Here is a 20,221-nt window from a genome sequence, read left to right on the forward strand (position 1 = left end):
TGTGCTGGCTTCCCCAGTATTGTGTACTGTCTTACTCTTCACCAAAGTTACCACTTATCTATTGTCTGTTTAGTTCTCCCCTCAACCCCTCCCATCCCTCGTAACCGACAAAGATTGTTTCTCAGCATAATGTCCTCCAGTTTCATCCATGTTATGAGATGCTTCACAGATTCATCATTGTTCTTTATCGTTGCATAGTACTCCACTGTGTGTATGTACCATAGTTTGTTTATCCTTTCATCTGTTGATGGGCATCTAGGTTGTTTCCATCTTTTTGCTATTGTGAACAAGAAGAGTAAAAAGTTTCATTTTATTTTAAACACAGATTGAAAAGTATGGATTCCCTTCTGATCTTAGCCTCTCACCTCGAGAAAGCATCCAGCTTTATGACACCATGGTTGAAGCCTGGAAAACTTGGCCCAGAGCTCAGGTAAATAATAATCATGGAAGTGAATTTGAATTGATGCAGTTAAAGAGGATGATAACATTACTGTTCAGGTAAACAAACTCATCCTTTCTAATTAACTTGAATCTGATCTTTTAAAATTATCAGTGGCCCCTTTCTAAAATAAGTGGCCCCTTTTCAGACATTATTCTTAACATTTTATGTTTTATTTTAATGGGGTGGAGCACCATTGAATCCTGAATGTATTTCTTCTTTCAATTTCTGGGATTCATATTTCAGGGTCCTTTACCTCTGGGATTTATTTTACTTCATTTTCTTTCACTGCACTCTTCTCCTTGCTCTGCACTCTGCTGGTCAGTTTTCGGCTTCTCCTAGCCCTTCCTCTGCATTTTGTCCCTTGGAGAGTTCATCCATGTTAATACATATGGAGAGGTAAAAAGAAGTTCAACAGCTCTACCCTTGAAGCTTGTAATGTTGTTAATAAAACACATGATGAAGAAGCATCTTTGGATGTTCTTGTGTGCTTTTCTTTAATTCTGCGGTATTTGTTTTCAAGGAATTGTGTCCAGAGGAATTCATTCATTTTAAGAACAAAATAGTCATTAAGAAGTTGGATGCTAGAAAATATGAAGAGAGCTTAAAGGCAGAATTAACCAACTGGATTAAAAATGGCCAAATAGAGCAGGTAATTTTCACAGAGGTTGCATTGTTCAGATAATATGATTTTCTGTTTTTACGTTTCATCTTTAATTTTCATTTTAGAATTTTAAGTGGAACGTAAAGTCTGGTGACTCTGAGGTACGGGGAGAAAAGAGAATGAGAGAGAGGAGCAGAATTGATCTTTTTCGTATCCTCAGTGTCTCCTAAAACATATGCCAGAGACTCCTGGGTCCTTCTAGATGCACTAACAGAAAAGAGCAGAGGACTTACCGTCCACAGAGACAGGCTTGTTGGTGCCTCGGCCGTGGAGCAGCTGGTCTCAGAGTAACAGAAGCTGGGAAGGATTTTTTACCCCTTTCTCTTTTTGTCTTAGAGTGTGAGTTTTAAGCTGTTTTATTTCAAGTTGTAGGAGCTGTTTGTGCATTAGAACCTTAACCCAGAGCCATGTTAGTTATGAATATTTATTTTAAGTAGGCTGATGGCCTTTATGTTTTGATTTTGCTCCATTGTCGCATGCTGAGATTTCCCAGAAAATCGGACTATGTATATGTCACATATATCAGACTTTTCTCATGTAACTGTCCATTATTTTTAACTTAGAAAACCTGTTTCCACCCAGAAACAAGTTAATGCAATTAACTTATATCTTCTTCTAGTTATTTTGTCATTAAAACAACAAAAACAACAAAATAACAAAAAAAAACTTTTAGGTGTATTTGGAAGTTATTTTTCTACAGAATAACGGAAGAAGCTTTTGTCCGCTCCTGTAGAGCCAACACCAGTCACTGAACAATCCTTCTCCTGATTTGTGCCACCTTAAAAAATCGCATATAGAAAAATAGGGGCACACGTCGATGGATGAACAACATAATGAACATAATTAATGTCACTGACTTGTACATGTGAAGATTGTTGAAATGACTACTGTTTTGTCACTCATATATGTACCACAAGAAAACATTGCATGTCAATGTCATATATAATATATATGTATACATGTATTTTTTTAGTATATTGGTTTGTCTACTTCCATAAGACTATTTTAAGGCGCTAAAGAAACATAGGTCAGACAATTATGAAAATTTTAGCTAAAAATATTGTTTTCTTTGTTGTACAGAACTTGAGTCATTTTTTATTCGTTGCTGCAGGCCAAAATGGTACTGAGGAAGCTTAGACCAGATAAAATTGATAATTCAGAAGACATGGTACAAATGTTTCCACTTCTTGTTGAGAAACTAAGAAAATTGGGGAAGTTACCTGCACTGTTTTTTATGTAAGTTGCTTAATTTGTTTTTGTTTGTAATTTCTATTAGACTCATTCTGTTAAGGTGAGTAGAGTTATAGAAACTTTACTTTTGAAAGCTAGCATTCAGTACTATTTATTATGCTCGTTAACTGTTAAAGATCTTATTTTAGAAAGCATGCCTTTTGAGTTCAAGTATTGTAAAATATTTTTACTTGGGCTATTAGAAATTACTTTGTCTGCTACTCCAGTTTTTGTTTTCTTTTTACTGTAAACTGTTGTATTTTTATTTAGATCTTATTAATTTTCAGTAACTCCTAGTTTTTTTAAAAAAAATTAAATGCCTATGCACACAAATATCACACATGAAATTAAAGTATCCTCATAATATGCTATTTATGAACAGGGTATATTTCTGTTTTTCATTTATCATAGTTATCAAACTATGCACTGATTCTTTGCTAAGTTTTATATGCTGTAACACAAAATTGCTTAAAATAGAATATAATTGTCCAGTTTTGAAAGTGGAAAGCATAATTGGTTAAATAGACAACACTCTACCAATGATGCTTTGTTACTAATTACTGTATGTCTGTTTACATGCGAGCATATATATCATTAAGATTTGCAACCTGAACAAGATTCTGTGACTTTATATAAAGCTTCCATGACTTAATGCAGTTTTGAAATTATTTACAGTAAGGAAAGTCTTGTGTTCTGATCCCAGACTATGTTATAAATGTTATTCCAGGGTATAGAATGTTGTCCATTATATAGTACTATTGGGAAAAGGAATAAATAATTGTTTACTCTCAGGAAGTTACAATGCTCACCTTGATTACTTTCTGGCATAACTATAGATTTTAGTTAGAAACAACAGCAATTCTATACCTCTGGGATATTTCTGAAAGACTACCCACCCACAAAATAGAAATCCCAAAAGAACTGGGTTCATTAGTCAGATACTCATACAAAATATTTAAAAAGTAAAATAGTACACAAAAACATTAAAGATTTGATTTTACTCGGAGAATTAGATCTTGGCACATTTCTTTGAAATTTTGGGCCCTTCACAAAACATCCTTGAAAATCCTTGGTCTTACACAGCTGGATTTATTCCTAAGTAGCCTTGGTGGCACAACGGTTAAGCACTTGACTGTTAACTGAAAGGTTGATGGTTCGAATCCACCCAGAGGCTCCATGGGGAAAAGACCTGGCAGTCTGCTCTCGTAAAGATCACACCTAGAAAACACTATGGGGTAGTTCTACTCTGTAATACATGGGATCTCTAGGAGTTGGAATCAACTCAACAGCATCTAACAACAGCAGCCCCAGTTCATCAAGAACTCTGAAGACTTGTTGACACTCAAAGTAGACCTCTGGGAGGTCTACCCTAATTGGAGCAACCTGCTCTAACTGGTTCTAGAAAGAAATGCCTGCTGCGTATTTAGTGCTTGACACCTGTATCAGGGCATTCTGAGGAACACACACTTCATGGCCAAACCCAAGTTTGGATCCCAGCTCTGTCCCCTGTTAGCTGTGTCATTTCTAGACAATTACATTACCACGTTGAGCCTTAGTTGCCTCATTGGCAAAATGAGATGATAACAACAATAATACAGAGGATTGGGGTGAGAATTAAACAAAGTGTAAAAGCATTTAGTACTCCAATCTCTAGACTGCATTCTTTATAGACATGTTATCAAATAAATTTAAGATACAAAAATATCTCCGTGTGATCTAAATTTTAAAAATGGAGTAGTGATAAAATGATATCATTTAATATCAGTAATAATGTGCCTGGACCATAGTAACTGGCATTAATGCAAAGAGACAGGCAGGCAGTGTAATGTCCTCGTTAAGAACATGGGCCAGACCCTGTCATACCAACTGTGGGATTTGGGGCAGGTCACTTAAACTCATTATGTCTCCATTTTTTCATCTGCAAAGTAAGGGTAATAATAACACCTTGGTCATAGGGTTGTTGCAAGGATTAATTGAGTTAAAATATTTGAGCCCTTTAGATTAGCGCTGACAATTCTAAGTACAATATAAGTGTTCACTGTTGTTATTATCTTATTGTCTACCATATCAAATATCTTGCCACGTGGATTTGACTGTGACTTTCTTAATCTTTACTTCGCCAGTGTGTCAATTCATTCACTCTTCTCCAGCTAGCAACGTTCCCTATTAATGCTAGCTCTGTAAAGACTTTAGAAAAGTCTTTTGCCTCATAGTTTAAGAAGATTTATTGTGTAAACACAATCTAATAGTTGCTGTAATAAGGTATGGGTAGAGCAGTGATGTAGGCTATTGGCTACTTAGAGCCACAACATTTTGCCAACAAGGTATTGTAGGCAAATAAAACTTCCCTGGATTTTTCAGTGCTCCTGGAAGATGGCCTAGCTTCCTGCCACAGGGAAATGCCAATGATATAACGATCAGGAATATTTGATTTTATTCCCCTATAAACATTTTACTCTTCACATACCATGAGAATTAGATCTGTAGCTGTTTGTCTAATTAATTGCCCAGATCAGAGATTGCCAGATGGTTTCAGCCTGGGCTAGGTCCCTAGAGTAAGTCCCAAGGTGTCAGGAAGACTGGAGTGCTATCTTTGTAGGTGTTTGCATTTCAAAAGGTATAAAGCCCAGACCCTGAAGACATCTCTAAGTCATACAGGCCAAGGACGCCTGGGTTTATCTGGTCCCTGGAAAGAAGTAGTCACATTCCAAAAGGGTAGGTTGAGGATCTGTGATCTTTTTCTCCTGTCTTAAAGAGCAAACGTTTGCCTTCTGTTCTGTTCTGTTTTTTTTCATCTTTTAGAAGGGGCCCGCTTGGCTGTCTCTCTCCTGTGTATAAAAGGAGAAAATCTATTGTCCTCTGTCCCTCACCTATGGTGTGTCTGATCACTCTTATGGGAAACATTTTCATTGACTCTTGTTGCTTTGCTCCAACAAGAAAAAATATTTATCTTCTACGTTTTGTACGAGTAAGGCCTGGGTAAAGGGAGCTGATGCACTTGTTATTTACTCTAAGGTGGTTGATAAGAAGTCTGTCTGTGATCCATAATACATAGTACGTGCATTATGGAAAAAATAATGAATATTAAAAAACCAACAAGTATACGTTAAGATGATAGCAGTATTTGGATTTATGGTTTGAGTTCTATGTGGTATTATTCTCAAGGCAAACATTCTTTTCATTTGTTTCAAGATTCAATTTAAGAGTTGTAGAAGAAAGGGCTCTAAGTGTAAATGCTTTTCTGGAGGACAAGCAGGAGACAAAAAGGCCTCCCAAAGCTGATAAAGAGGCCCACGACATGGCTAACAAACTTCGAAAAGTTAAGAAATCCATGGAGAAGCAAAGGATAGTGTAAGTATTTATCTAAACAAATGGGCCATTAAAGGGTTAAAAGACAAATTCCAAAGGGAAACATACTTGGGATGTGGTACACGAGGTGGATCCAATCATTGCTTGACCTTCTTTCCAAAATGAACAAGTTTGGATGGGAGAATGGAGCGAAGACAAGCGACCATAATCGTATGTTCCTAACTTGTGTAGCTCAGTCTCATTAGTACTTGGGAGAGGCAGGACCATAGCCTACAAACCTAGGTAGATTATATAATCTGACAATATGTTCAATTCGTCCCTCAAAATAAGTGTATCTTTGACACACATGTGATTTATAACTCTCAGTCAAGCCCCTGGAAAGTTTAAACTTAGTCTGCACACATTGATTTGAGTTATAACATGGAAGTCTCACTGATTTATTATCACAGTCACATAGGTGAGTGTAGAATGGGTTCTAGAATGGATTGAAATGCCATTATACTTAATAGGACTTCGCTGTGGTCACTCCGCTTCCTTGTTCCTAATGTCTACTTCTGATAATTCTATGTCCCAAGTATTTATTTTCTACTTATTTTACTTTCCATCTTTAGCTACTCACTAGTTTAGATGCAGAGGTTCTGTTTTTTGGAGTATAGATTGGCCACTCTCCAATCTAACCAACATATGATCTTTCTGACATTCAAATTGATCAAAATGTTCTATGCTCAGTCTTCTTCCTTCTTCTTTGCTGTGCTGATGAAGTCTAAAATGCATGATTATTGTTGATATACCAACATGTGTTGGTCCTTGCCTTTATGTCTTTAGCGTCACTTCCAATTACTCCTGGTAATGTTCAACGTTGGTGGTTTACCTCACATGACTTGTTCTTCCACCTCTGTACTTTTTATGAACTGACTCGTGTACCTAGAGTGCTTTCCTTCCTGATTGCCCCCAAATGTTGTACTTATAACTTTTGCTATGTCCTCTTTGAATCTTGCCCTGATTCCCCCAGACAGATGTAGTACCTTCCTTCTGAGCTCTTCCTACACTTTCAAGAGTCAGTAGATCAATTATTATAATGAATTGCGGTTGTTATTATATCTTTTTTATTTACCCTAAATTGTAAGCGTCTCTATAAAGAGACCATGTAATTTCCTCTTTTTATCTCCACGGCTTAGCACATTGCCTAGCAGGTAATAGTTGTTCATTGTCTGACAGGTAGTACTTGTCTCATGAATATGTATTTTTAAAATAAATGGTAGATATTTCACTCAAAGTTGAACTAGCTCTTATAAGGAAGGAGAATGCTCTGGATTTGGCAATATGGAGCCAGGAGGACACCTACCTGACCTCCATGCCTAATGTCAGAGACTGAGGAAGATAAAATGATCATCATGTTAGTGAGTCGCAGGGAAAGCAAGATCCTCTGAAGAGAATTGCATTTTGTCTACAACAAAAATGGAAGGGAACATTCAGAGAACTGTACTATGAGTACATAGGGGAATTTTTTTGGTGAGATACCATAATTCTAGAGGCTAATGAGGAAGTGCGTTAGAGGAAGGAGGGTGAGTCAGGATAGGTACATGGTAAGTGTGAACATTTGGGTGATGAATATGATCTGGAAAGTCTTGAGCTTCCTATAGTGGCTGAATATGAATATTCATTACTTAAAATTTTATTTTTATAAAGAGATGAAAAAAGTCAGAAAAAGCCCAGAAAAATGGATCAAAGCTTAATACTTGAAGCTGAACGTAATAATCTACTGAAGAGTCTGGAGAAGAACCTGGGAATTCCTCAGGACTGCACATATGCTGATCAAAAAGCAATAGACATTGAGGTCAGCACTTAGAATTGGAACCATTCTCTAGGAAATTATGTCCTCCATCAGCTATAATTGTTCCATGTAGCTGCAATGCATGTTAAAAAGGATTTATAGACTACTTCTTGTTAGTTAACAGTTTACCCCTGAGAGTGTCTGTGCTTTCATTATTTCTGTCTATTATACTGGTTTATAGCCTAAATTCTAGAATTCAGTCTCATGTATTTTATTTGAATGTTGGCCATATTTGAGAATACGTGGTCAAATACACTTTTAGTAGTACTCACAGAATTTCTCAAAATCAGAGACTTCTATAATATCCAGGTCTTTCACACACGAGTCATTAAAATATCTAAAAGTGTTATGCCATTTCTTCTTTAAAATGTTTTGTTATGAAAATAAATAATGCTCATAGTAGACAAGTTTGAAAATACAAATTAGCTGTAATAAAAGCAGTGTTATCACTTAGAAATAATCATTTCCCCTCTGGATGAAACTTTTTCTGTTCCTTTACATACACCAAGCACGCATGCATGCACACACACACACGGTTTAAACATATACCGTATTTTTACACAAATAACGCCCACCTTCTATGTTCATTTGGCAACTGCTCCCTCCCCCCGAGGGTATTTTCATAAGCATGCTATGCTAATTTTCTTAAAGCAACACGTAAAAAATGTTGGCATAGCTGTGCTTACGAAAATACCTCGTGGGGAAGGGAGAGGTTGGCAAAAAAAGTAGAAGACACGTGTTACTTGCGTAAAAATACTGTACGTACTCATTGCATGTATTTTTAACAAAAATCAGATTTTATTGTATATGTTATTTTGTAATACGTTTTGTCTGTTACTAATGTGTTCATTTTTAATAGTCATGCACTTATAATTTTAATGACTCCTTGATAGTCCATTGTATGGATAACTGTAATGTAGGTAACTAGTCTTTTTTTAAATTTTACTATGTTTTAGGTGAAAGTTTACAATGCAAATTAGTTTCTCATTCAAAAATCTATACACAAGTTGTTTTTGTGACATTGGTTGCAGTCCCTGCAATGTGTCAGCACTCTCCCCCTTTCCCTTTCCACCCTGGGTTCTCTGTGCCCATTTGTCCAGTTTTCCTGTCCCTTCCTGCCTTCTCATCTTTGCTTTGGGGCAGGTGTTGCCCATTTGGTCTCATATTGCCCATTTAAACTAAGAAGCACATTCCTCACATGTGGTATTGTTTGTTTTATAGACCTCTCTAATCTTTGGCTGAAGGGTGAACTTCCGGAGTGGCTTCAAATCTGAGTTAAAAGGGTATCCGGGGGCCATAGTCTTGGGGGTTCGTCCAGTCTCTATCAGACCAGTATGTCTGGTCTTTTTTTGGTGAATTTGATTTTTGTGCTACATTTTTGTCCCACTCTGTCCAGGACCCTCTACTGTGATCCCTGTCAGAGAAGTTAGTGGTGGTAGACGAGTATTATCTAGTTCTTCTGGGCTCAGGCTGGTGGAGTCTGTGCTACTTGTGCTCCATTAGTCCTTTGGACTAACATTTCCCTTGTGTCTTTGGTTGTCTTTATTCTCCTTTTCTCTGGATGGGATGGACAAGTAGATGTACCATAGATGGTTGCTTGCAGGCTTCTAAGACCTCAGACGCTACTCACCAAAGTAGGATGTGGAACATTTTGTATGTGACTTTTGTGATGCCAGTTGACCTAGATGACCCCCATGACCATGGTCCTGAGCCCTCAGTCCCAGTAACTCAGTTCCTCAGGGTGTTTACATGTGTCTATGAAGCTTCTATGACTTTGCCTTGGTCAAGTTGTGCTGACTTCCCCTATATTGTGCACTGTGTTTCCCTTCACCAAAGTTAACACTTATCTGCTATCTACTTAATGATTTCCCTATCCCAGCCCTCCTCTCCCTTGTAACCATCAAAGAGTGTTTCTTTCTGTGTGTAAGCCTTTTCTTGAGTTTTTATAATAGTAGTCTTATACAGTATTTGTTCTTTCTGTTGACTTATTTCACTCAGCATAATGCCCTCCAGATTCATCCATGTTGTGAGATATTTCACAGATTCACTGTTCTCTATCACTGCGTAGTATTCCATTGTGTGTATGTACCAAAATTTGTTTATCCATTCATCTGTTGATGGGCACTTAGGTTTTTTCCATCTTTCTGCTATTGTGAATAATGCTGCAATGAGCATGAGGGTGCATATGTCTATTTGTGTGATGGCTCTTATTTCTCTAGGATATATTTCTGGGGGTGGGATTTCTGGATCGTATGGTGTTTCTGTTTCTAGCTTTTAAAGGAAGTGCCATATCTTTTTCCATAGTCGTTGTACCATTTTGCATTCCCACTAGCAGTGCATAAGAGTTCCAATCTCCCCACAACCTCTCCAACGCTTGTTATTTTCTCTTATTTTCATTAGTGTCAGTAATGTCGGGGTGAGATGGTATTTCAGGTGGTTTTGATTTGCATTTCTCTGATGGCCAATGACTGCAAACAGTTCCTCACGTGTCTATTTAGCTGCCTGAATGTTTTCTTCGGTGAAGTGTCTGTTCATAAGCTTGCCCCATTTTTCAATTGGATTACTTGTGTTTTTGTTTTTGAGGTATTGCAGTATCTTGTAGATTTTAGAGATTAAACTGTTGTCTGATATGTCATAGCCAAATTGTTGTTACCAGACTGTATATTCTCTTTTTAATCTTTTGGTGAAGTCTTTTGATGAGCCCAAGTGTTTAACTTTTAGAGCTCCCAGTTACCTAGTTTATCTTCTGGTGTTTGTATATTGTTAGTTATGGTTTATATTCTGTTTATGCCATGTACTAGGGCCCCTAGCATTGGCACTATTTTTTCTTCCATGATCTTTACCCTTTTAGGTTTTATATTTAGGTCTTTGATCCATTTTGAATTAGTTTTTAGTATGGTGTGAGGCATGAGCCCTGTTTCATATTTTTACAGATGGACATCCACTTTTGCCAGCACTGTTTGTTAAAGAGACTGTCTTTTCCCCATTTAATGGACTTTGGGCCATTGTTGAAGATCAGGTGACCATAGGTGGATTTACACCTGGGTTCTCAGTTCTGTTCCATCAGTCTATGTGTCTGTCTTTGTACCAGTACCAGGCTGTTTTGACTACTATGGCTGTACAGTAGGTTCTGAGATCAAGTAGTGTGAGGCCCCCTACTTTTTTCTTCTTTTTAAATAATGCTTTACTTATCCTAGGACTTTTTTCATATAAAGTTAGTGATTAATTTTTCCATTTTGTTAAAGAATGTTGTTGGTGTTTAGATTGGGATTGCATTATATCTGTAGATCGCTTTGGGTAGAATTGACATTTTCACAATGTTGAGTCTTCCTATCCATGAGCATGGTATGTTTTTCCATTTATGTAGGTTTCTTTTGATTTCTTGAAGTAGTGTTTTACAGTTTTCTTTGTACAGGTCTTTTACGTCCCTGATCAGATTTATTCCAAGTATTTTATTTTTTTAGGAGTAATTATAAATGGGATTGTTTTCTTGATTTCCTTTTCGAAGTTCTCTTTGGTGGTGTATAGGAATCTAATTGATTTTTGTATGTCAATCTTTTATCCTGTTACTCTGCTGAATCTTTCTATTAGTTCTGGTAGTTTTTTTTGTGGAATCTTTGGGGTTGTCTATGTGTAGTGTCATACATCCGTGAATAAGGATAGTTTTACTTCTTCTTTTCCAACATGAGTGCCCTTTATTTCTTTTTCTTGCCTTATTTCTCTAGCAAGGACTTCCAGCGCAGTGTTAAATAGGAGTGGTGATAAAGGGCATCCTTGTCTTGTTTCCGTTCTAAGGGGGAATGCTTTCAGCCTCTTTCAGTTGAGAATGATGTTATCTGTTGGTTTTGTATAGATGCCGTTTATTGTGTTGAGGAATTTCAATTCTGTTCTTGTTTTGCGGACAGTTTTTATCAGGAATGGGTGTTGGACTTTATCAAATGCCTTTTCCGCGTTGATTGAGATGATCGTGTGATTCTTTTCATTTGTTGTATTTATGTGGTGGATTACGTCGATTGATTTTCTAATGTTGAATCATCTGTACATAACTGGTATGAATCTCACTTAGTCATGATGTATTTTTTTTTATAAGATGTTGAATTGTATTGGCTAGAATTTTGATAAGAATTTTTGCATCTATATTAATGAGAGATATTGGTCTGTAGTTTTCTTTTATTGTGGTGTCTTTGCCTGGCTTTGGTATCAGGGTTATGCTGGCTTCGTAGAAGGATTTCAGAAGTATCCCTTCCTTTTCTATGATCTGAAATATTTTTGTAGTACTGGTGTGAACTCTTCTCTGAATGTTTGATACAATTCTCCAGTAAAGCTGTCCAGGAAATTGCTTTTTTTTTGGTTGGGAATTTTTGTTATTACCTCTTAAGTCTCTTTTGTTATATGTCTGTTTAGGTTTTCTATCTCAGTTTGTGTTTGTTTAGGTAGGGGGTGTGTTTCTAGAAGTTTGTCCATTTCCTCTAGGTTCTCAAATTTGTTGGAATACAGTTTTTCATTGTATCCTGTTATGATCCTATTTATTTCTGCTGGGTCTGTTGTAATGTTCCCCAACCCATTTCTTATTTGTGTTATTTGCTTCCTCTCCTGTTTTTCTTTTGTCATTTTGGCCAGCGGTTTGTTGATTTCCTTGATCTTTTCAAAGAACTAACTTTTGGTAGTGTTGAGTCTTTCTATTGTTTTTCTGTTCTCTGTGTCATTTATTTCTGCTCTAATCTTTATTATTTCCTTTCTTCTGGTGGCTGTGGGTTTCTTTTACAGTTCTCTTTCTATCTTTTCAAGTTGTAGGGCTAATGTTTCAATTTTGGCTTTTTCTTCTTTTTTAATGTGTGCATTTATTGCTATAAATTGACCTTTCTGCACTGCCTTTGTTTTATCGTGAAGGTTTTGGTATGATGTGTTTTCATTCTCATCTGATTCTAGGAGTTTTTTGATTCCATCTTTTATTTCTTCTATTTCTTAGTTGTTTTTAAGCAGGGTGTTATTCAGTTTCCATGTATTTGATTTTTTTTCCTTGCGCTTCTTCTTATTGATTTCTATTTTTATGGTGATCAGAGAGAATGCTTTGTATTACTTCAATGTTTTGGATTTTATTGATGGTTGGTTTGCAGCCTAAAATGGTCTATTCTGGAGAATGTTCCATGTGCATTGGAAAAGAATGTATACTCTGCTGCTATTGGGTGGAGTGTTCTATATATGTCTGTGATGTCAAATTGGTTGATTTTGGCCTTTAGATCCACTTTATCTTTGTTGTGTTGCTTTCTAGATGTTCTATCTTTTACCAAGAGTGGTATGTTCAAGTCTCCTACTATTATCTGTGGAACTGTCTATTTCTTTTTTCAGTGCTGTTAGAGTTTATGTATTTTGGAGCAGTGTCATTGGGTGCCATGTCATATTTATTAAGGTTATGTCTTCTTGGTGGGTTGTCCTTTTAATCATTATATAATGTCTTTCCTTGACTTTTATGGTTGATTTTGCCTTAAAGTCAATTTTATCTGACATTAGTATTGCCACTCCTGCTCTTTTTGGTTACTGTTTGCTTGATGTATTTTTTTCCATCCTTTGATTTTTAATATATTTATGTCTTTGTTCTAAGGTATGTCTCTTATAGACAGCATATTGATGGGTAATGCTTCTTGATACATTCTGCCACTCTCCGTCTCTTTACAGGTGCATTTAAGCCATTTCCATTCAGTATGATTATTGATAGGTATTAGTTTATTGTTGTCATATTGTTTGGCTTTTTTTGTGGCGCTGTTGTCTTTGTTCCTTTTACTCTCTTTTGCTGAATTCCTTTTGTTTGTTGATTTTCTTTTCTTTCATTACTATAGATTTTGTGTTTATTGAGGCTTTATATTTTTCTTCTTTGTATTCTGATAGTAGGTTTGTTTACTTTCTTTGTGGTTACCTTGAAACTTACCCTTATCTTCCTAAGTTTGAGCCAGTCTTTTATTACTTATATTGCCTTGACATCCTCTGCATTTGAAAGTTCTGTACCTACACTGTTTATTCCCCCTTTTATTGTTTTGATGTCATCATCACTTACAGGTTGACCTGTTTCTCTGTTTTAAGCCTTTCAGCGTTGTTTTATTATTGAGAGTTCTTTACCTTGTTTGGTATCTGGCTGATGCTGTCCCGTGTTCTAGACTCTAGTTGTGGTTTGATGTTGTTAGTTCTCTAACTGAAGGACTCCCTGTAATACTTCTTGTAAGTTTGTTTTGGTGTTTATGAATTCCCTTAATTTCCGTTTATCTGGTAATGTCCTAATTTAACCCTCATATTTGAGAGAGAGTTTTGCAGGATATATTAGTCTTAGTTGAAAGTTTTTCTTTCAGAGTTTTATATATGTCATCCCATTGCCTTCTTGCCTGCATGGTTTCTGCCAAGTAATCAGAGTTTAGTCTTATAATTTTCCCTTTGTGACTTTTCATTTTTATTGAGCTGCTATCAGGATTTTTTCTTTGTCTTTGGTTTTGTCAGGTGTGATTATGACATGTCTTGGTGACCTTTTCGTGTCTGTCCTATATGGGGTTCATTGAGCCTCTTGGATGGTCGGCTTTTCTTCTTTCATAATATTTGTGAAGTTTTCTGCCAGCAAATCTTCAACAGTCTTCTCTGTGTTTTCCATTTTCTCCCCCTGTTCTGGAACTCTGATCATGAGAAGATTTTTGCTCTTGATTGTGTCCCACAAAATTCTTTGGTTTTCTTCATTTTCTTTGGTTCTTTTCTCTGATTTTTCCTCAAACAAAGTGGCATCCATCAATTTGTCCTTAATCTTGCTGATTCTGTCTTCTGTTCCTAAAACCTTCTAGTGATCTGTCTATTTCAGAAATGTTGTTGTTTCTTTCAGGCTTCTAGTTGCTGTTTTTGTATGATTTCTAACTGTTTATTTTGACTTTTTGTTCTTTTATTATTTTCCTGAATTCTTCTGTTGTTTTGTCTGTGCTTTCCTTGATATTGGCTATGTTTTCATTGTTTTGTTTTTTTTTTTTCTTGCTCTCTGTCTTAGTTATCCAGTGCTATTATAACAGAAATACCTCAACTGGATGGCCTTAACAAACAATTATTTTCTGTCACAGTCTAGCAGGTTAGACATCTGAATTCAGGGTGCCAGTTCCCAAGGAAGGCTTTCTCTCTCTGTTGGTTCTTAGGGAAGGTCCCTGTCATCAGTCTTTCCCTGGTCTAGGAGCTTCTCAATGCAGGGAACCTTGGTCCAAAGGATGTGCTCTGCTCTCTGTGCTTCTTTCTTGGTGGCATGAGGTCTCTCCTCTCTGCTTGATTCTCTGTTTTATATATTAAAAGAGATTGACTCAAGATATAACCTATTCCTGTCAATTGAGTCCTGCCTCATTAGTGTAACTGCCTCTAATTCTGCCTCATTAACATCATAGAGATTAGAATTTACAACACATAAGATAACCACATCAGATCTCAAAAAGCTTTACAACTACACACTACTGGGAATCATGGACTAGCCAATTTGACACACATTTTTGGGAGACACAATTCAATCTATAACAATCGCTTTCCTAGTCTCTTAGAGAGCCCTAAATATTAGTCTTTTGAATTCTATCAGGTAGTTCCACTCCCTTTTCTTCTACTAGAAGGTCATCTGACTCTTTTTTTGGTCACATGCTGGAAGCATCTTGTCCTGCTTTTTAAAGATGTTTTGATATTATCTGCTGTCTCTGGGACATTAAGGTATTCTTTTCTTTATTTACTTGCTGTGTGTTCATTTGCTTTGTCCTGCCTCTTTGTTTTGTTTTGTTATGCCAGGGTGGGCAGGCCAGGTGTGCTTTGCTGGTTGCTCGTCTGCTCGCTGCTTGTACTCACCACCTTGCCCATGTGGGCAGGGCAAGACTGCTTTGCTGATTGGTTTGGCAAGGTGGCTGAGGGTGGACTGGGTGCGTGCTATCTGCTTCCTGATGTTGGTCCAGGGAGCATTCACAGCTTCTTGCCGTATAGGGAGGGGTGTCAGCCAGGAAGTGGTGTGGGCTCACTTCCTACCATTCAGCAGCTGGTCAAGTGGTAGGAAGGGAGGAGCAGTGTGGGCCTGGTGCAGCTATGGGCCAGAGTGCCAGGAATGCTCTAGTTGTGGCAGAATGGCAGAGGCCGATGGGAAGAGGGGCGGAGTATGGGGTTAGCTGCAGGTGGGGGGGAGAAAAGAATAGAAAAGAGTAGCTGGCAAGTAGGGGTGGAGCAGACCTAGGGGCTGGTAGGAAGTGAGGGGGAGGTGGAATACAGAACTAAGTGGAAGAGAGAAAGGAAAAAAAGAACAAAAAAGAAAAATATAAAATAAATGGCAGGGCAATGTGGGCCAGCAGATGGGGGCGGGGCAGACCTTGGGCAGTGGTGGGCTGGTGCACTAGTAGTATTCTATTCACGGTGGCACATCTGAGGCTGGTGGGAATGGGGAGAGGTGACATACAAGGCTAGGTGGGAGGGAGAGAAAAAAGGAAGAAAGCAAAACAAAAAATGGCACAGTGGGAGCAGGCGGATGGTGGTGGGAGGGATCTGGGGTGGCGACGGGCAAGTAGTCATCTAACCTAGGTGGGGTGATATGGCCTGATGGGAAGGGGTGGAGGTGGTATACGGGGCAGAAGGGTAAGGTGTGGGAAAGCATGTTTCTCTGGTTACCAGGTGCTCTGTCTCCTGTTGGGAGTTCCATGAAGTTGCCTTCCCATACTCCCAGTCTAAGGTCATTGCTGGCTGTGTCCCAGTATGACAACACTCTGCCATGTTTTTTGGCAGGAGATCTCCACTCTGTATCTGTCCTGGTTCTCTGTTTTCTTTTGGTTTCTTCTTCCATTTGGTGCTTTATCTAGTTCCTTATCCCTTCATTTAATGCTTTGGGTTCCAGGATTGACGTTTTTATCTGTTTTACTCAGCGTTTCAGGTCTTTGTTGCAGAGGGAGGGCACCGTCTAGGGTGCCGTGTTGGCTCCGCATCTCTGTTACTAGTCTTTTGCTTAAGATAGTTTTTTTCTCCTCTCATAAGAAATGCTTATCTTTGCTCATGTAACTCCGTATACCACTGAATTTCCTCCTTAGAGCATGGATACTTTAAAAGCCATTTGTGACTGATTTGAAGTGAGAAGTAATCTTTCCCTGACCATATAGGGTAGGGAACCAGTTCTACCTTCATGGTGGAGTCTCTCTCTCCCCGGGGAGAACTCCTAAGGCTCCAGGAGAAAACTAATTTCCCTCAGGCCACCACAGGTCACATACTCACAGCTGCCCTGGGTGTTTTATCTACTGCTTTATCAGTATTTTTTTAATTATTTTTTTGTCATTGTACTTTAGATGAAGGTTTACAGAACAAATAGTTTCTCATAAGACAGTTAGTACACATACTGTTTTATGACATTGGTTAACAACCCCACAACATGTCTGCACTCTCCCTTTTCGACGTCGAGTTCCCTATTACCAGCTTTCCTGTCCCCTCCTGCCTTCTAGTCCTTGTCCCTGGGCTGTTGTGCCCCATTAGTTTCATTTTGTTTTATGGGGCTGTCTAATCTTTGGCTGAAGGGTGAGCCTCGGGAGTGACTGCATTACTGAGCTAAAAGGGTGTCTGGGGGTATACTCTTGGGGTTTCTCCAGCCTCTGTCAGGCCAGTGAGTCTGGTCCTTTTTTGTGAGTTATAATTTTGTTCTACACTTTTGTCCAGCTCCGTCCAGGACCCTCTGTTGTGATCCCAGACAGAGCAGTCAGTGGTGGTAGCCCGGCACCATCTAGTTGTACTGGGCTCAGTCTGGTGGAGGCCGTGGTAGTTGTGGTCAATTAGTCTTTTGGACTAATCTTTTCCTCGTATCTTGTTTTCTTCATTTTCTCATGCTCTTGAAGGGGTGAGACCAGTGGAGTATCTTAGATGGCCGCTTACAGGCTTTTAAGACCCCAGATGCTACTCACCAATTTATCAGTGTTTTTCACATCTGAAGTGGGATGAAGGCACTCTGTTCAAAGAACTGAGAAGATTTTCCCCATAGTTTCTGTTACTGCAATGCAGTATTCTCTTTACTAGAGTGGATTTCCAACAGTTGCTTCATTAACCAAATTATTACATAATGTGTGTGATATTTTCATTTAAACATTTTTAATTCTGTTTTAAATTAAAACCAGATAAGAAACAATCAAAATCCCTGAACCTCTTTCTTCTTTTAGAGTTTGCAGGTGGTGTTTGATCGAGTAAAATTCCAAAGAAAAGGTGAAGAACTGAAGGCTTTGGCAAAAAGGGGCATTGGATATCATCACAGCTGTATGAGCGCCAAAGAAAAACAGTTAGTTGAGATTCTCTTCAGGAAAGGATTCATTAGAGTAGGTATATTTTTTCGTTCTAAAATCAACATTGTGTGTACATGAAGCTGAATGGCAATGAAAAGTAAACAAAAAATCATCATTCTTTCTCATCTAACTTAAATGCATTTTTTTTAACAACCTGTGATGTGACTGCGTATGCCCCATTAATTTAATTGGGGGAAGAAGATTTGAGGTGTATCATTCCCTTTGTCTATAACTTTTTCATGAGAATAAAATGTTTCCTTAAACTGATACTTTTCCAATTATTTCTATAATGACATGTTACTATGGTGATTGAGGCACAACAGCTTGCTTTTTCATTATTTAATATCCAGAAAATTTTGTCAGTTGTTGACATCACTTTGGTTACAGATACCCTTTCGTAGGTTTGGGGGACATTTATGATAGAGTCTTGGTCAGATCTTTATGACGTACTAGCTGAAATAAGAGTGAGCTTGCATCTCTTCCTCGGGGCCCACTGCACATCTACACAGAGGTTTTAGATGTGTCACTTGACACTTTCTGTGCTATCACTGATAGCAGACAAGGGGACCAAACCAGAAAACCAAGCCCGTTGCCATCGGGGCAATTCCAGCTCAGCGACAAGGGCAAGATGACCTTAAATAGCTCGCAAACCAAACCTTTGTTATCGTTTGTTTAGTATATGTGCGTGAAGATCGTCTAGATTAATTCTCAGCAATCTCCCAGTAAATTTGGAACCTGACTAATATTTAAAAATAGTCTCTGACTCTTCTGATTTTCCATATTAAAGTTTGTCTGACATACGTTATCTTTTGTGTGTGTGTGTATGTGTGTGTGTTTATGAGAGACAAAAAGACAGACAGGCAGAGACAGAGAGAAGTTGACAGTCATTCTGTTACCCTACATAGCATCTTATAATCTTAATAAAGGAAATATTGAGGAAAGTCTGGTGTAATTAAATAGTAATTTCTGTTACCTGGCAAAACAAAATGTATCGTGAACAACTTTGCTTAGTTCTATTCAGTAACAACCAGTGATTTATTTGTCATTCTAAAGGTCAATAACTAGAGACAAGTTTTTATACCAGAATGTAAATTGAGGGCAAGAGGCACACCTATTTCGATCAGGATATCCAGTGTCTAAAATAATACCTGTGAAATAATAGTTGTCGATTACTATTAGTTTAATGAGTGAAGACCAGATGTTGGGGGAAGAATATGAGGAACACACAAAACAGAAACAAAACCATTACTGTCGAGTTGATTCTGACTCACAGCAGCCCCACGGATGTAAGATTAGAACTGCGCTCCATAAGGTTTTCAATGGCTGAGTTTTTGGAAATAGATCACCAGGCTTGTCTTCCAAGGCACCTCTGGGTGGACTTAAACCCCCAGTGTTTCAGTTTGGAGCTGACCATTAAGCATCTGCACCACCCAACGACTCCATTATAGAAATAGTGACAGCTTTGTTCTAGAGAATACATTTTAAAATAGGTTTTTATTGTAACTATTTTCTAAATTTAATGTTTTTACACCCTTTTTTGTTGTTGTTCTTACTGTAGAACTTTAGAAGAACAGTTAATAAATGATGCGTTGTACCTGGATAGGGATAGATACAGATGTCCAAAACAATAATTAGAGAAAAACATAGACTTAAAATTTTAAAATTAATTATGCCTACGTTGATATCAATATAAAGAGAAAAGGAGGCCAAGTAGAAATCTCCAGCATTACATGACAAAAAATGAACAAACAGCTGGATTATCTAGGTAAACTTTAAAGTTTGTCATGCTCCTATTCCTTCAGGGATCATAGCACTTCAGGGGAAAAAAAATGAAACTCTCTTTTGCTCTTTTTACTTAGATATGTTATTTCCACAGATACAACCTCCACAAACAATTTATAGTGCAAGAAGGTAGGCAGTTGCCCAGAAGTGTGTTTGGAAAAGGGAAATTCTTTTCTAGTCATTTATTCAAAATGCATCTATTGACCACCCCTCATGTGCCAGGAATCCCTGGTGCCAACAATTAACGCACCTTTCGGTTAGCAGTTCGAATCCACCCAGAGGCACCTTGGAAGAAGGACGTGGTGATCTACTTCCAAAAAGTCAGCCATTGAAGACCCGATGGAACACTGTTCTACTCTGATGCACAGGGGGTCGCCATGAGCCAGAGTTGGTTAGAAGGCAGTTGGTACTGGTATCAAGTGCTAGCTGCTCTCCTTGGTGCTGACAACACAGCAGTGAGTGATATTTGGAGTTTGTTGTGGGACAATTAAACAAACAAGTAACATACCTTCAGGTAGTCACTAATACTATGAAGATAAATGTTATAGGATAGAAGGTGAATAATACTGGTAACAGGAGGTTATTTTAGATTGGTGGTCTAGAAATTTGACATTTGAGCAAAGAGCTGAAGGAGTCAGACAAATGAATATTTGGAGGAACATATTCTGTGTCAAACA

The 20,221-nt window shown here is 37.9% G+C and overlaps 1 protein-coding gene across 3 annotated transcripts in view; it reads left to right on the forward strand.

The window, feature by feature from the left end:
• The window catches only part of LOC101360108 (DExD/H-box helicase 60), a 96,241-nt gene that overhangs the window by 47,455 nt on the left and 28,565 nt on the right, over nucleotides 1–20,221 (forward strand). For 2 of the 3 annotated variants that reach the window (XR_002825958.1, XM_023742863.1), the window contains exons 23-28: nucleotides 326–430; nucleotides 963–1,091; nucleotides 2,215–2,339; nucleotides 5,526–5,684; nucleotides 7,332–7,479; nucleotides 17,643–17,795. Coding sequence is in view for 2 of the 3 variants with exons in the window: in XM_023742863.1 (XP_023598631.1) it covers nucleotides 326–430; nucleotides 963–1,091; nucleotides 2,215–2,339; nucleotides 5,526–5,684; nucleotides 7,332–7,479; nucleotides 17,643–17,795 (819 nt within the window). In the remaining variant the exon portion in view is untranslated. Of the gene's footprint in view, nucleotides 1–325; nucleotides 431–962; nucleotides 1,092–2,214; nucleotides 2,340–5,525; nucleotides 5,685–7,331; nucleotides 7,480–17,642; nucleotides 17,796–20,221 lie in introns of those variants that run through there. The other variant, XM_023742864.1, reaches the window with a different exon arrangement.

This window comes from Trichechus manatus, unplaced genomic scaffold (assembly GCF_000243295.1).
Source record: "Trichechus manatus latirostris isolate Lorelei unplaced genomic scaffold, TriManLat1.0 scaffold00220, whole genome shotgun sequence".
Taxonomy (NCBI): domain Eukaryota; kingdom Metazoa; phylum Chordata; class Mammalia; order Sirenia; family Trichechidae; genus Trichechus; species Trichechus manatus.